The sequence below is a fragment of the Canis lupus genome, chromosome 34 (genome assembly GCF_048164855.1).
Source record: "Canis lupus baileyi chromosome 34, mCanLup2.hap1, whole genome shotgun sequence".
NCBI lineage: Eukaryota > Metazoa > Chordata > Mammalia > Carnivora > Canidae > Canis > Canis lupus.
This window is the reverse complement of record NC_132871.1, coordinates 23,116,003-23,130,232: the sequence shown is the minus strand read 5'-3', so window position 1 is coordinate 23,130,232 and position 14,230 is coordinate 23,116,003. Positions and strand designations below refer to the sequence as shown.

The window sequence follows — 14,230 nt, the reverse complement described above, 5'->3', positions numbered from 1 at the left end:
CTACATGCCTTTCAAAATAAGATTTTTATTTACTTACAATTTGGAGCAAGTCATGTTCAAATAGGTCAGCATTTCTATACTTCATAGTACATCCTTGTTCATTAAGAAACAATGAACAATGAAACTTTACATTAGGGATGCCTGGGTGGCTCAGTGGTTGAGCGTCTGCCTTTGGCTCAGGTCATGATCCTGGGATCCAGGATCGAGTCTCACATCGGGCTCCCTGTGAGGAGCCTGCTTCTCCCTCTGCTTATGTCTCTGCCTCTCTCTCTCTCATCTATGTCTCTCATGAATAAATAAATAAATCTTTTTTTTAAAAAAAGAAACATTACATTAAGTGTAAAGTGCCCTGTAAAATCTACCCTGTCAAAATACCATCTAAAAAATCCACTACTCCTTTGCTAATATGGAAAACTGCAATTGGGAGCATGTTTTTTCAATGAATTATCTGCAAGTTTTAATTCTCAGAGAATCTTGTAAGTTTGGTTAAAGAAAAAGAAAGTGTGCGTGTGTGTGTGTGTGTGTGTGCATGTGTTATGTAATTTCTCCACTTGGACCAAGATCAAATGGCATAATGTATAATGTAGGCCAGAGATTGGCAGGTTGTTTTCTGTGAAGTCCAGATAATAAATACTGTAAGCTTTGTGGCTGTCTGGTGTCTCCTTAACTGCTCCGAAAGCGCTGAAGCAGTTAGAGTATGTAAATGAATGAGCGCGGCTCTGTTCCCATAAAACTTTCTTTATGAGCACTGACAATTGAAAAATCGAAACCCACTCTTAGCTTATGGGCCTGTAAAACCCAGTAACACTCTGGACCTACTCAGCCCGCGGGTCAGGGTTTGCGGACACCAGTTGTATGGAACTATACAAAGTAAGACGTCAAATGTCACCCCACCAGGATCCGAATCCCTAGGTCCGCCACTGCTTTCCTGGGACACCTGGGCAAGTTATGTGACCCACCTCAGTTTCCTCATCTGTAAAACAAAGTTAACGACCTTAAAAATCTTAATGGATCGTTGGGAGCATGAACCCCGGGAGCAGGTTTTGCCAACGATACGAAGCGTCTATAGTAGGTGCTCAACAAATGCTACCTGTCAGCAGGCCGCACTATGTCGCAGCGGACGCCTCTTCGGCTTATCTTAGTGGAAGGATCAGAGAAAGAGCTTTTCTTTCGTACTTGCACCCTCAAAAGTATATTTTTAAGTGCCTAACCGCTGTCCCCTCCAGAAGGGAGGGAACCTGACTCACCCAGGGATGTCAGGGGCCGCTCGGGGTGGGGCGAGCCAGGGAAGGGGCCCCCCAGGTGCAACCCCTGCCTCCGCCCGAACTGCCACCTACCCGGTCTCTGTCCTCATCGGTCAGCAGCTTCTTCTCCACGCACTTGTCCAAGACGTCTTTGACCAGAAGCCTGTCCACCAGCGTGGGCTGCAGGAGGTTCAGCAGCTGCAGGCACTGGTCGTGGGCGTTCTCGGCGGACGGCGAGGGCAGGTCGGCGAGCTCGGGGTTCAGGTAGCGCGAGGCCAGGACGCTGCCCGCGCTCTGAAGGGCCACCAGGACCTGGCGGGTCCAGCCGGGGGGCCAGGCTCCCTTCTCCAGGGTGCTCAGCAGCAGCTCGGCCGCCTGCAGGTTCCCGGCGTTGGCCGCCTTCCTCTGAATCTGCTCCTTCACCTCCTCGGGCAGGAAGTTCAGGTAGTCCAGGACCGGCTCCACCTGGATGTACGTTTTCACCCGCGCCCTGAAGCACGACAGGAGATGGCGGAAGCTCTGGTCCGCGGAGGGGCGGCCGCTCCACATCCTCGCTCGGCCCCGCGGGGACGGTTCTCGCGGGCTGCCCGACGGCGGGCTCCCGGCTGCTCCCCGGGGCCGGGGGCGGGGGGGGGGGAGGGGGGCCCGGCTGGGCCGCACCTGCGCGGGGTGGGGGGGGGGGGCGGGGGGCCCGGCTCGGCCGCACCTGCGCGGGGGGCGCTGCGGGGGGCGCTGCGGGCGGGGGGCTCCGTGCTCCGTGCTCCGTGCTCCGGGCTCGGGCTCCGGGCTCCGACTGCGCGGCTGCTGGCGGCGGCGGCGGGCGGCGGGGGGCGGGGAGGCCGCGCCCCGCAGGGCAGCCCCGGGACTTGGCGGACTCCGGTTTCTGTTTCGATTCTCCGCGGCGCCCTCGGCCTTCCCCAGACGGGCCCGCGGGCGGGAGCGTCCGCAGGTCTCGCGGCAGGGCAGTCCGGGGGGCGGGGACCTGGCCCTCCCCGCAGGCCCGCCCGAGCCCCAACCCCTGCCCCGCTGTCCCCGCGCCCCGCTGCCGGCTCCGGGGGGCTCGGGGCGGGCTTGACCGCGCGGGGTACGGGGCTTCCCTTAGCGGGGGCAGACAGGTGAGTCCCCCCTCCCCCCCCTTCCCCCCCCCCCCCCCCCGCCCAGGTAAGTCGGGTGCAGGGGGAGCGAATAAGGCTAAGGCGTCGGTCCAGACGTGCGTGAACCCAGAGCCCCTTTGCGCTACAAGGAACCTGCTCTTCCCCGTGGGAATCTGGGCCTGAGAACACGAGTGGAACAATGACCTGTCGCGGTTTGTTTGATTGCCTGAGGCCCAAAGCGCAGTGTTCGTGTGGCTTCGCCCAGGGCCTGGTGACAGACGCAGAGGGACTTGAACCACCGACTCAGCTTAACGGGAAGCCAAGAAGGAAGGTTTTCCATCTCCCAGCCTGTAAGTTCCCCATATTCTTTAATATGCAACTTTCCTTTAATAAAACAAAACAAAATCCCCAACGACTTATTTTTGATATAGCTGCCATTCTTTTCTTGGATTCAATACAGAAAGTTTTGGCTGAAGCAGTGAGGAACTTAATTAGCAACTAATGTACCAACTTGTAGTAAACATCAACATTTGTCTATGTCATGAGGGAAAAGAAAAAAAGACACCCACACTGAAAAATGGCAGTTTTGGTTCAGAACAGAAGCCACATAAAAGTGAGTTCTTCAGGTTGCTACTCATATTTTGCAGCCCTGGGGGACCGTGGGTGGTAGTGTGTATGCTTCACGATGGGAACCTCATGGTCTAGAACTCTGTGGAGGATGGAGGGGTCACTTAAGCCGTTAAAAAGACACGTAGGAAAAGTAATCTGTTGGCAAAGTACGTTCAATGAAGTTTAGATAGGACAGGGAAGCCTGGTGGTGCTTTGGATAAGAGAAATACAGCGCCCTTGTTTCTATCATACACAAGAAGTATTCAGCTGAGCTCTTGAGAGCATGTTGTCTTATTTTATGCTCTAATTACACTCCGTAGCTAAGCCTTTTAAACTTCCCTATAGGATGGTAAGCTCCTTGAAGAAAGGGCATATGTACACAGTGACCGGTACAATACAAACAGTAGGTCCTCCCAGTAGGTCCTTGTGGATCACCACCAATGGGAGTTTTGTATGCCTTGACCTTACCGGCTGATCTAATGCAAGCATATAATGAAAGTTACTCAAGTGAAATAAAACTTTGGCCTTGCAGATGGACATGCTTTAGGTCATTCTTTTCTGTTCCTTCATAAAACACTACTGTGTATTTACTTAATTTGGGGAGATAACCTTGTACCTAAAAAAAGAGATCAGGGGTCCCCGGGGTGCTCAGTCGGTTAAGTGTCTTCCTCTTGACTTCAGTTCGGGTCATGATCTCATGGGTTGTGAGATCCAGGGTCAAAAGTAGAAGCTCACATGTTTAGTGTTCAGATTTATTCATGCAATAATTTAAAACTATTTATTGAGTACCTGTAATATGATCAGTGCTACTCTTGTGTAGTTAATAAAACTGAACAAAGCTTTATGAGCTTACAGTCTAATGGGAGTGGGAAGACAGATACCAAATACTAGGCAATGTGCCAGTTGAGAACAAATGCTATGAGGACTATGATAAGATCCATTCCTAAGTATTTTGTTGCTTTTGGTGCTGTCGTAAATAGGATAGTTTTATTTCTTTTTCTGATAATTTGTTGTTAGTGTATACAAATGCTACTGATTTTTGCATATTCATTTCATATCCTACAACTTCACTGAATTAGTTGACTAGATCTGACAGGTTTTTGGTGGAGTCCTTAGGATTTTCTCTGTATAAAATCATGTCATCTGCAAATAGAGACAATTTTACCTCTTTTTGCCCAATTCTGATACCTTTTTTTTTTTCTTGCCTGATTGTTCTGGCCAGTACCTCCAGTATATGTTGAGTACGAGTGGTGAAAGTGGGCACCCTTCGCTTGTTCCTGATCTCTGTAAGATCTAGATAATAATACACATTATAGTTTCACCAGTTGATTTTCCATATAGAAACCCTCCTCTAATTCTCACCATTAACATTCCACAATATCTATCAATAACAGTTCATATTTACTCTCAAGGAAGAGTCACTTCACTAGATGAGGATTGAATGATGAAGACTGAAAATGAGTGAGAACACCAGAGGGAAAGTAGAAAGGAACCTCTTTTTTTAGGAATCTTCCATCATCTTGATAGGGCCCCTTCTGGAGAAAGGCATTTGAGGGGTGGAAATAGCCAAGCCACAGTCTCTCAAAATGTGTCTATTTTCTTTATCTATAATTATGACTTAGTTTATTTTCTGCTTTTTGTTTGAATAGATGTTTTCCTCTGTCAAGTTTCCTCTGATAACTTTCATTTTCATTCTCCTCTTGGTTTTCTAAATGTAAGTTTCTGTTTCCTTTCTCCTTTGGGATAGGAAACCTTGTCAATATGTCTTTTCCTTTTCTCTAGACCTGCCTTTTCTTTTTAAACCCAAAAGAAACATTTCAGTCCCTATCAATTTTAAAAGTTACCTGTGGCATTTTGTTCCCTAAACAGTAATTCAAGAAGATAGGACATAACAAATTCCTGCTGTTACCCAACTTTTCATCTGCATTTTCTGTAGTTGAGAAATAGTGAAAAATCATAGCTGCCACTTCTTTGACAAACTAGAACTACAGTGTAACAGCAGTATGCTTTTTTCTCAATTAAATTACAATAATTCTAGTTCAATGAGGAAATCCTTCTAAAATTATGTTTCTGTCCTTTCATTTATTACCAACTTGTATCAATAAAGACCCTACTCTATTTCATTGAAAGCTAGATGCCCTTAGCCTAGCAGTATAGTGCTCTGATTATGCATGGTGACTCTGAGCCAGGGTGTCAGACTCACATCTCAGCACTGCCTCTTTCTGTGTGGTCTTAGGAAAATCACCTAAAATTTCTCATTTGTGAAACGAGAATGATACCAGTTCCAGGCCATAAGTTTGTTCAAAGGATTGAATGTAGAGCATTTTGCACCAGCCCTGGCATTTTATGTGTCCAAGAAGTGACTGCCAGCATTCTTATACAAGCTATGAGTGTGAGATGGTGCTACCTCTCAAAGAATGCACAATTTATAGTGGAGATAAATTAGTTATGTATATAAACCTACATAAGAACTAGCCATGTAGCTGAGTTTTTAAACAGGTTCATTTTTTTCAGGAAACAGAAGGGGATAGACTGATTTAGAAGAAAAGTTTATTGAAAGGGTATTATCATAGCTCTATATTTCAAAACCCTAAGTCCAAAACAGAACAAGAAATTCTAGCTAAAAGTTTATTAGATCCTAATACTCATTTCTTAATTATTTCCACCAATTCAGTTATAAAATTCTGGTTTTAAGCATGCATGTGCAAAAGTGTTTCTACATAACAAACAATGTTGGGGGGAAAACGTCAGGAATAAGTGAAAAATTTCCAAAACATCTATTTTCCAAATGCTTCCTCTATAGCTTAAGTCCTTTCAAGAACAGTCACTAGGACTTTTTGTTGTTCGTTAAAACAACACCTATACTTCAAAGGCATAGATTAGCCATGCTTCTGTTACTTTATTTTAAAATTAATGTTTAAGGGCAGCCCGGGTGGAAAAAATATAAAATAAAATAAAATTAATGTTTAAGAGCAAACTACAGTCAAATGTATTAGAGTGCCATTGTTGTTTTTTTTTCCTTGAAATTATGGTTGATAGCTGGTGAACACTTGGGATTAGATATCTCAGCCTGTGTTCATTCTGATTGCGTGGTTGCTGTTCTTATTACTTAATACTCATCCTTTAACAATTAGTTAAATATTTTTATTTCACCTGCTCATATTATAACTGACAAAGTTTTGAAGTAGAATGAGTTACTGAAATCAAATATTAAGATGAATCAACCTTTTTGATTTGCTAAATCACATAGGGTTAAACTCAGATTTTAAAAAACAATAAAGCATTATCAATTACAAAATACCTTTTATTATCAATGCAATGGATTATGTCATTACATTGAACAATCTTATTTCATCTTTATCTGATGCCTTCCTATTTAATTTTTGTGTTTTATGATGTATTATTAGAGTTGTACATGTAAAGATTTTCTAAGTACATATACTTTCATTAGGGTCCATGTTCAAATATTTTTACTGATAAAAAATCAGGAACAAAGTACTTGGAGACCACAGCTCTAGAGAACCACCCAAGGGCTAGAGCTTGTGATGAATTTGAAGAGCAGGATTAATAAGAATAGAAGAGGAAGATGTATAAATGAAGAGAGAGTTAACTCTGGGGGAAAAAGGGCAATTAAGCATTTAGATCTTGGAAGCAGAATTTTTTTTTTTACTAGTATTGCTTTGTAACAAATGTCAGTATATTACGTTAACACATGGAAACTGAATATATTTCATATCTTATTGCCAGACATGTAATAAGATATAAAATAAATTATTGAATTGAATGTTTTACTAAAAGTAATGTTCTATTTAAGAAACAGTTTATGTTCATTATAGATATTGGGGGGAGGGAGGCAATCACACAACACCAAAGAAGATTATATAGAATTACTTGCAATCCTATCACCCAGAGATTGACATTTTTAATATTTTACATGTATTTCCTACCAGTATTTTATTGCACACATGCATATACACATTCCACATCCCTTCAACAGAGAGTGAACTGAGATGGTCTCAACCCCGAGGAAGAGATTTCCAAGGAAGAGATCTCCTCTGTAGGGAGAACATGTTGACATGCCAAGGGGACGAAGAGCCTATAGGGAGATTCCCTACAGCAGGGAAGGCTAGGATATTTGGGCAGCAATGCCTAATATTGAATAATCAGTTTGTTCCTGTGTTACACTTGCTTACTGACCCTTCTTGGTCCCACATCTTTCATAAAAGTCCACCACATGTAACAGCTTTGTGTTGTGGTGCTTTGGTTAATAAAGGAGAGCTGATGGCTCCATGTAGGGGAGCAGAGCTGCGTAGAAAGAAAGCTTATCTGTTGAAAGTGAGACAGGAAACATGGATTGAGAATTCTATCCAAGGGTGACAGTGAGAGCATGAACCCTCTAGGAATCCTTAGGAATAGTGCCGGACTTACAATGCTCTGCAGGATGGAAAGGCTATCAGTAGGCTTGCTTTCAGCTGCAAGATAAAGAATGCCTGAGTAAATGTGGCCCAGCCAGAGGGATTGATTTTTCCCACATAACAAGAACAGTTGGTGCATTCATTGATGTCAGAACTCTAGGATGTGTCCTGTAAGTTTCTTGGTCTTTCTCTCATGGTTGCAAAATAGCTACAATAGCTACAAACATTATTTTTTCCTATAACTTCAGTTAAAGAGCATAGCGTTTCTCCCATTTGCTTCCACCCAACAGTGAAGGAAGAAAAAATTCCCAGCAAACTTTCTCATATATCTCATTGTCTGGGACCGGGCTGTGCCCTCTTCTCCTAAAATAAAGTGATATCTGCTCAAAACTTAAACAATTGTGATATGTAATAGTAAGGCATTGTTTGTCATAGGAGCTTAAATCATTTTATTTGAATATGAACATACAAAGATGACCCAAGGAGGGCTAGAAAAGCCTCTCTTCAGGCTGCTTTCCCTAAGAGAACAGACATATTGCCCTTGGAGAGTGCCCCCAGTGGGAAGTTCCTGAGCTGCCATTCAGTTCTTGTGGCCACAGAGTGAGCCAGCAAAGTTGTTCTCAAGCCCAGCTAGCTGCCTATTAGACTCATGGAAAGATGAATACAGTTATCCATTGCAGCCAAATCTCCACAATTGGAACTTTAGTGTCAGTTATTTTCCCTTTCAATTCCACATGTGGTTCCAGTCTGGTCAAAGGTGAGAACTAGGGGTTAGGGCCTCTTCTTGCCTAGGGCCAGCTGAGAATACAGGCGAGTCTCATTATTCATGGTAGTTATGTACTATAAAGCTGTACTGAATTAGTGCATACTGACCTACTGCTCTTGGGGACATACAAAATAAGGTCACACTCTGGTCACAACATTTCTAAAACCAATCAATATATAACTTGTTTTGTGTTTCTGTTTAAAGACGCCTAAATTAATATGTATTGTTGAAGCATTAACAATGAACTCACAGCACTATAACTCATACCTGAGTGAAGCTTATCTAACCCATATTTTCTCTGTGAGACACATCACAGTTTTCCTGTGCTTAGAAATACAAGATAACACTTCAGGACTATTTTAAACGGTGAAATCACCGACAAAAAGCATAAAAATGCAAAAAAAAAAAAAAAATTGGCACTAAATATACCACAAAAAGGACACTTGTTTACAGTATGAGAGCTGAGACAAGAAGGCAGAGCTCTGTCTTGTTCAACCTCAGCAGGAAACATGCTCATTGGGCAACTCAAATTTTTCACTCCTCTGCACCGATCCACCAGTGACCATGAAAACATCAAAAGTAATTATTTGGGGGTTACAAATAAATTTTAGTGGTAGGTAGATTCCTGGTCTAACCAGGAAAATATGAAAAATTCAATTGTGTTTTGTATACATATTCCTAAATCATTCATAATCAATTTAGCTAAAGCCATGATATAAATGAACACATATTTTCAGTAATTTATTATGAGAGATATTGTTTTTTGTAACATTAATCTACCAAATCCATTAACCTGGACATTGTCAGGTATTTGCTTAGAACAAACGAAACCGATTATGCATCACAGAAAATACATACCTTCATGGCAGTAGCACTGTGAACACACCAGAATGTCAATCTCTGAGAGATATTTGGAAAAAAAATAGATCATATATATAAATTCAACCAAAAAGGTCATCTAATGTCTGTAAACTTGAAAGAAAGTAACAAGGGCAGAAAATCTGAGTCTGAGTGACCTTTGAAGAATTTTTGCTTATTTTATATTTGTCGCCAAGGCTTTTGGTAGTTTTCCAGCCTATCGGTTCAGCAAAGAGAGTGAGGGACAGAGGTAGGAACCCCTGTAGCATTCCAAAAAAATAACCTGTCTTCCTTATGTTAAGCAACTGGAATTTCTTATTCTTTTGTTGGGCAGTTAGTTAGACATGAGCAAGGAGGGATAAAGCAGGTGTTGGTCACCTCTGGCCTCCACCTCCAAGGCTTAGTGACACCTTCAGAGTCACCTGTAAGGATTAACAGAACAGAAAGGCCTAGCCACAGAGCTGGCTCAAAAGCCACATGGGGACGTCTAAGAGCTGAGCATGCACCCAAGGGGCGCAACTTGCCCTTACATACCTTCAAAGTCACAACAAAACTCATTACAAGTCATAAATATAGGGGCACCTGGGTGGCTCAGTTGTTGAGCATCTGCCTTCGGCTCAGGTTGTGATCCAGGGGTCCAGGGATCTAGTCATACATCAGGCTCCTGCAGGGAGCCTGCTTCTCCCTCTGCCTATGTCTCTGCTTCTCTCTCTGTGTGTTTCTCATGAACAAATAAATAAAATCTTATAAAAAAGTCCATAAATATGCAATACAAAAAATAAATACAATTATAACCAAATGCATCATGGGTAGGCACATGCACAGAGGCCAAAATGTTATATAACCACCAGCTGTCAATCGAAAATGTCAATCAAAGCCAAATTTACATGTAGGCAAAGCAGGCTTAAAAGGATGCAGCTAGAGCTTCTGGGGCCAGAGCTTCCACTCTACTCTGGCAGTGGCACACTTTCACTCTTGAAAGTGTACTATACTTATCTACTCAATAAACTCTATCTCCCCATTCTGGTCTTGGGTCTCCAAGTCTTTGGTGCATCTGCTATAAGAAGAGAGCAATCGGGTATCACTTTTCCAACCATCAAGAAAGAAATTAGGAAGATTATCAGGAGATCCAGGTTTCACACACAATGAAGTGAGTGAGGCTTTGGGCCCCGCCCTTACCTCAAAAAGAGCTGATCGACTTTTCTGAGTTTCATACCTTGGAACTGAAATGGGAGGTGTTTTGGAGGAGAAAAGCATACTGGTGGTGACAGAGAGTCTGGTGGTGATGCCTGGAAACAGTAAATGAAGCTTTACTTGTACCATCAGCTTTAGTAAGGACTTTCCTCTGGCCCAAGGAATTGAGTTTCAGTAAAAGTGTTTTCAGATTTTATTTTATTTTATTTTATTTTATTTATTTATTTATTTATTTATTTATTTATTTATTTATTTATTTATTTATGGAGGAAGGAGCAGAGGGAGAGGGACAAGCAGGCTCCATACTGAGCCCAGAGCCCCATGCACAGCTTGATCTCGAGACCCTGAGATTATGACCTGAGCCAAAAACCAAGAGTTGGATATTTAACTGACTAAGCCACCCAGGCTCCCTAGTAAAAGTATTTTAAATTGACATTACCTCAAATCTCTCTGGCATCCCTGAGGCAATTTCTTCTGAGGAAGACCAGGAAAATTAACTTTTACCCTGAATAAATGCATGATTTTGGATATGACAGTGGCTAATCCCTTAAGATCCCAGGGCCCTGACTGAATCAAGAGACTTACTTTTTAAAAAGTAAACGTGTCATGACAAAAAAAGTCCATATTTTTCCATATATTTGGAAAAGCATTTGAAAATCTCTGTTCTGAAATATCAGGACATGATATGTAAAGAATTCTTTAAACAGCAGAAATATTGTACCAGAGCTGTCTTAAACTGTTTCCCAACAAGTAAAAAATACAAGTAAAAAATTCCCAATTCAGGGTGGGCAGCTGCCTTTACTCCATCAGTTTTTCATAAAACCAAATATTAGAAAAGTCGGGCAGGTTCTGGAAACAATATACCTTTTTGTTGAGGGCAGGAAAGGGACTTCTGTGCTGGTTATAAATGAAAGAGTGCATGTGTAAAATCAGCAAATGAATGAAAGAATGACACACTGATTTACTCAGGCTGCAAATTAGACCACATTTTATAAAGTAAAATGATACTAAAACTTATATTTATATAATTTATAATTAAATTGATTTTTAAATATCATAAAAATATTTCTGTAAAATATTTCCTGATTACTGCTAAAATAATTTAATCTCTTCTCCTCTAAATTTCTAATTAGAATGTGCATTTTCCTATGACGCCTACTTGTGTTGAGGGTATATAGACAGGGGACCTTACATAGCCCTTCCCGACCATCAAAACTGGCACAAAATTTTAGAACTTATTTAGTGCAGATGCTTTCAATTCGTTGATTCTTTCTCCCTCAAATGCAGTAAAAGCTCAAAAGGGACATATTATACTATGTGAGTTTTTTTTTTCAAATATAGAGTGGTCTAAATTTTTACTACTAATGATCTACCTAATATAATAATATTAATAATATATTAATATAATATAATACCAATGATCTACTTAAAAATATTTCAAGATGAAATACTTATTATTTTAGTATATGGATAAAGGTAAATCCATGCAAGCATGGATTTTGAGTGATCTTTGATTTAATACTTTTTAGAAATGTTTTGTCTTTCAGGAATAGACTGGTAATTGCACATAAATGTGCTGTCTGTGGATCAGGAAGTAAGAATGATATTAAGATTTCATATCTGTGGAACACAGCAATGAATTGTAGAGAAAACCTGAGCTTCTTCACAAAATGAATTCCAAAAGCTGACCCAGGTTCTCAGGTGGAGCCAAGAACTGCCTGCGGGTCATTATGTTTCCTGGGACGTTGATGACAAGGTGGCAGCTCTGAGGAGCCAGCACACACGAAGCCGCCCAGGCTGAGCCCTGGACGTTCACCTGTATCTAGCCATCCTCAGGACCGGACCATCCCTCCCTTCCTCCTCAGGCTCTCGGTGCCACCTGCCTACAATTGTGTTGCCTCTGCCGCCCTCTTGTGGGGGTTTTACTATCAACTAGTAACTGTGTCAGATCTGATTTGGCCGATGTCAAGTAAGTAAAATCATAACTATGAAAAATACAGACTTCTTGACAGATAGCAGAAAAGGCAGGTAATCTGTATTTCCCAGTGGGAAGATAAAACCGTGGCTAGAATTCAGTAAAAACTGAAAGTATCTTTTTTTTTTTTTTTTTTTTAAGCAGAGAACAACCTAAAGAAGACTAACTGACCTTCTGGTAGGGAATATCCCCATTTAACAAAGGAGAAACCAAGATTCATTGTTATTACATTGCCCAATGTCACACAGCCAGCAGATGAACTTGGAGTCAGTTATCAATCTCTAAAATATTTATTGCACGGTTTCCCCAAGAGTTAGCATAGACAGTAATGACTAGAACCAACTGTTCTAACATGTACATTTTCTTATTTTTCCAACAAATGAGAAATGATTGCCATTGAAAAAATAGTTTGTTACAATTTCTAAGAGGAGGGGACACACTGTCCCAGGAGGGACCCCACAGGAAATGCCAGAAGGCAGCAGGAACAAGGGGATCAGATAGGTGAAATCTTTATTATGGTTTCCATGAGAAAGGCAAGGCAAGGTATAGTAAGCAGAGCTAGAAGTGACTAGTTTGAATAATTTTAGAGGGCTCAGGGGCATGGAGGTTATCCCTAACTGCCCAGTATCTGGGTCTGGGAGGCTAGTGGGAGGAATACTGTCTTCTGGGCTGGTCGCTCAGCCAAAGAGAGGAGGTGATTCAGGTAAGGCAGGGGCTGTGGATTGCCTGGTTTACACATGAAAGGTGAGTCATTTGTTATCTCTAAGAATTGGCAAGTCCTGGGAGGGCCAGTCTCTCCCCACTCAGAGAGGCCCCAGAGGCCAGAGCATCAAAAATAGAGTAGGGCAGCCCGGGTGGCCCAGCGGTTTAACGCCTCCTTCAGCCCAGGATGTGATCCTGGAGACCCAGGATGGAGTCACATGTTGGGATCCCCACATGGAGCCTGCTTCTCCCTCTGCCTGTGTCTCTGCCTCTCTCTCTCTCATGAATAAATAAATAAAATCTTTTAAAAAATTAGAGTAAATACACCAATTAACATATTCTCTTGAACTTAGAATGTGTGTGTGAATAAATGAAATCAGTAGTAATAAAGAGAAATCATCCTAACTCTGATATTGGTATTAGTTTATTATCTGTGTGATGTGATTAGCTGATAGTTTTATACATAAATGTTACCAAATATCAATCAGGAGGAAATATTAAAATTGATCTAAATATGAGTTGTTTTTTTTTCATTATTGAAAACTGTAACAGGATCAAAAGCTTGAAGATAAATGTTTTCCAGAAAGGTCGAGATCATAATTTTTAACTTTTTCAAATTTATACTGAAAAAGATCTATTTTAGGCACATGCTTTTCCAGCAGAAATTAGTTTTGTTTCCTTCTAAATAGTTTTTATTTTGTGTGCATATTTGTTTAATATAATGTGCAGAAAGATATTTTATAGCAGAATTTGAAGAACCATTTGATCTTATCTATATACCTAGGTATTTGCTCTCTGTGTCCCCCCCCCCCAAGTCATTCTGGTAACTTCTCCTTATTTAATTATGCTTTCTGATATCACTAACTACCATTTTCAACAATTTATGAGCAAACCATCATGTAAAGATTCTGTCGCTAGGTTACATTCTCCTTAACTGGACTCATGGTGTCTGAATAAAAACCTAAGTTTCTTTTCTCTCTCTGCTCCTCTCTCTCCCTCCCCCCGCCCCATTTCTATATAGCCTATTTGTTCATTCAACCCTTTGGATTTAATTCACCATTCAATATAATTATTCTATAAGTATTTACTGTATGCAATTTACCTGCATTTTTGCCTTACCTTACAGAAAAATTAAACAAGTTGAGGCTTTTCCTGAAAAGTTGTTAAATTTTGGCAGGACTGTTAAGTGTGAATTGTGGAATTTCTTTTTCTTCAATGTACATGTTATTTTCCACTTGCTCCTGAAGATCCATGCTCTACCCTCTACTTTGCACTGTGGCTGGGAAGCTGACCTTTATGGACTGCAATCCATGAACTTTCTGTCCCTATGGCTTCTGATAGAGATCAGCCAGTGGAAGCTCTGACAGGAGATC

General features: G+C 41.5%; 2 protein-coding genes across 5 annotated transcripts in view; one reads left to right on the top strand and one right to left on the bottom strand.

The window, feature by feature from the left end:
* The window catches only part of IFIH1 (interferon induced with helicase C domain 1), a 57,324-nt gene extending 55,458 nt beyond the window's left edge, over positions 1-1,866 (bottom strand). Inside the window, exon 1 of the mRNA XM_072811057.1 lies at positions 1,338-1,866. Coding sequence (XP_072667158.1) covers positions 1,338-1,793 — 456 coding nt within the window. The 5' untranslated portion in view covers positions 1,794-1,866. The remainder of the gene's footprint in view (positions 1-1,337) is intronic.
* A 363-nt stretch (positions 1,867-2,229) lies between these two features.
* GCA (grancalcin) overlaps positions 2,230-14,230 on the top strand; it is a 52,687-nt gene continuing 40,686 nt past the window's right edge. The window contains exons 1-3 of one of the 4 annotated variants that reach the window (XM_072811060.1): positions 2,230-2,359; positions 2,570-2,688; positions 11,728-12,149. The gene's annotated coding sequence lies outside the window, so the exon portion shown is untranslated. Of the gene's footprint in view, positions 2,360-2,405; positions 2,689-2,798; positions 2,952-11,727; positions 12,150-14,230 lie in introns of those variants that run through there. The other 3 variants (XM_072811061.1, XM_072811062.1, XM_072811059.1) reach the window with 3 other exon arrangements.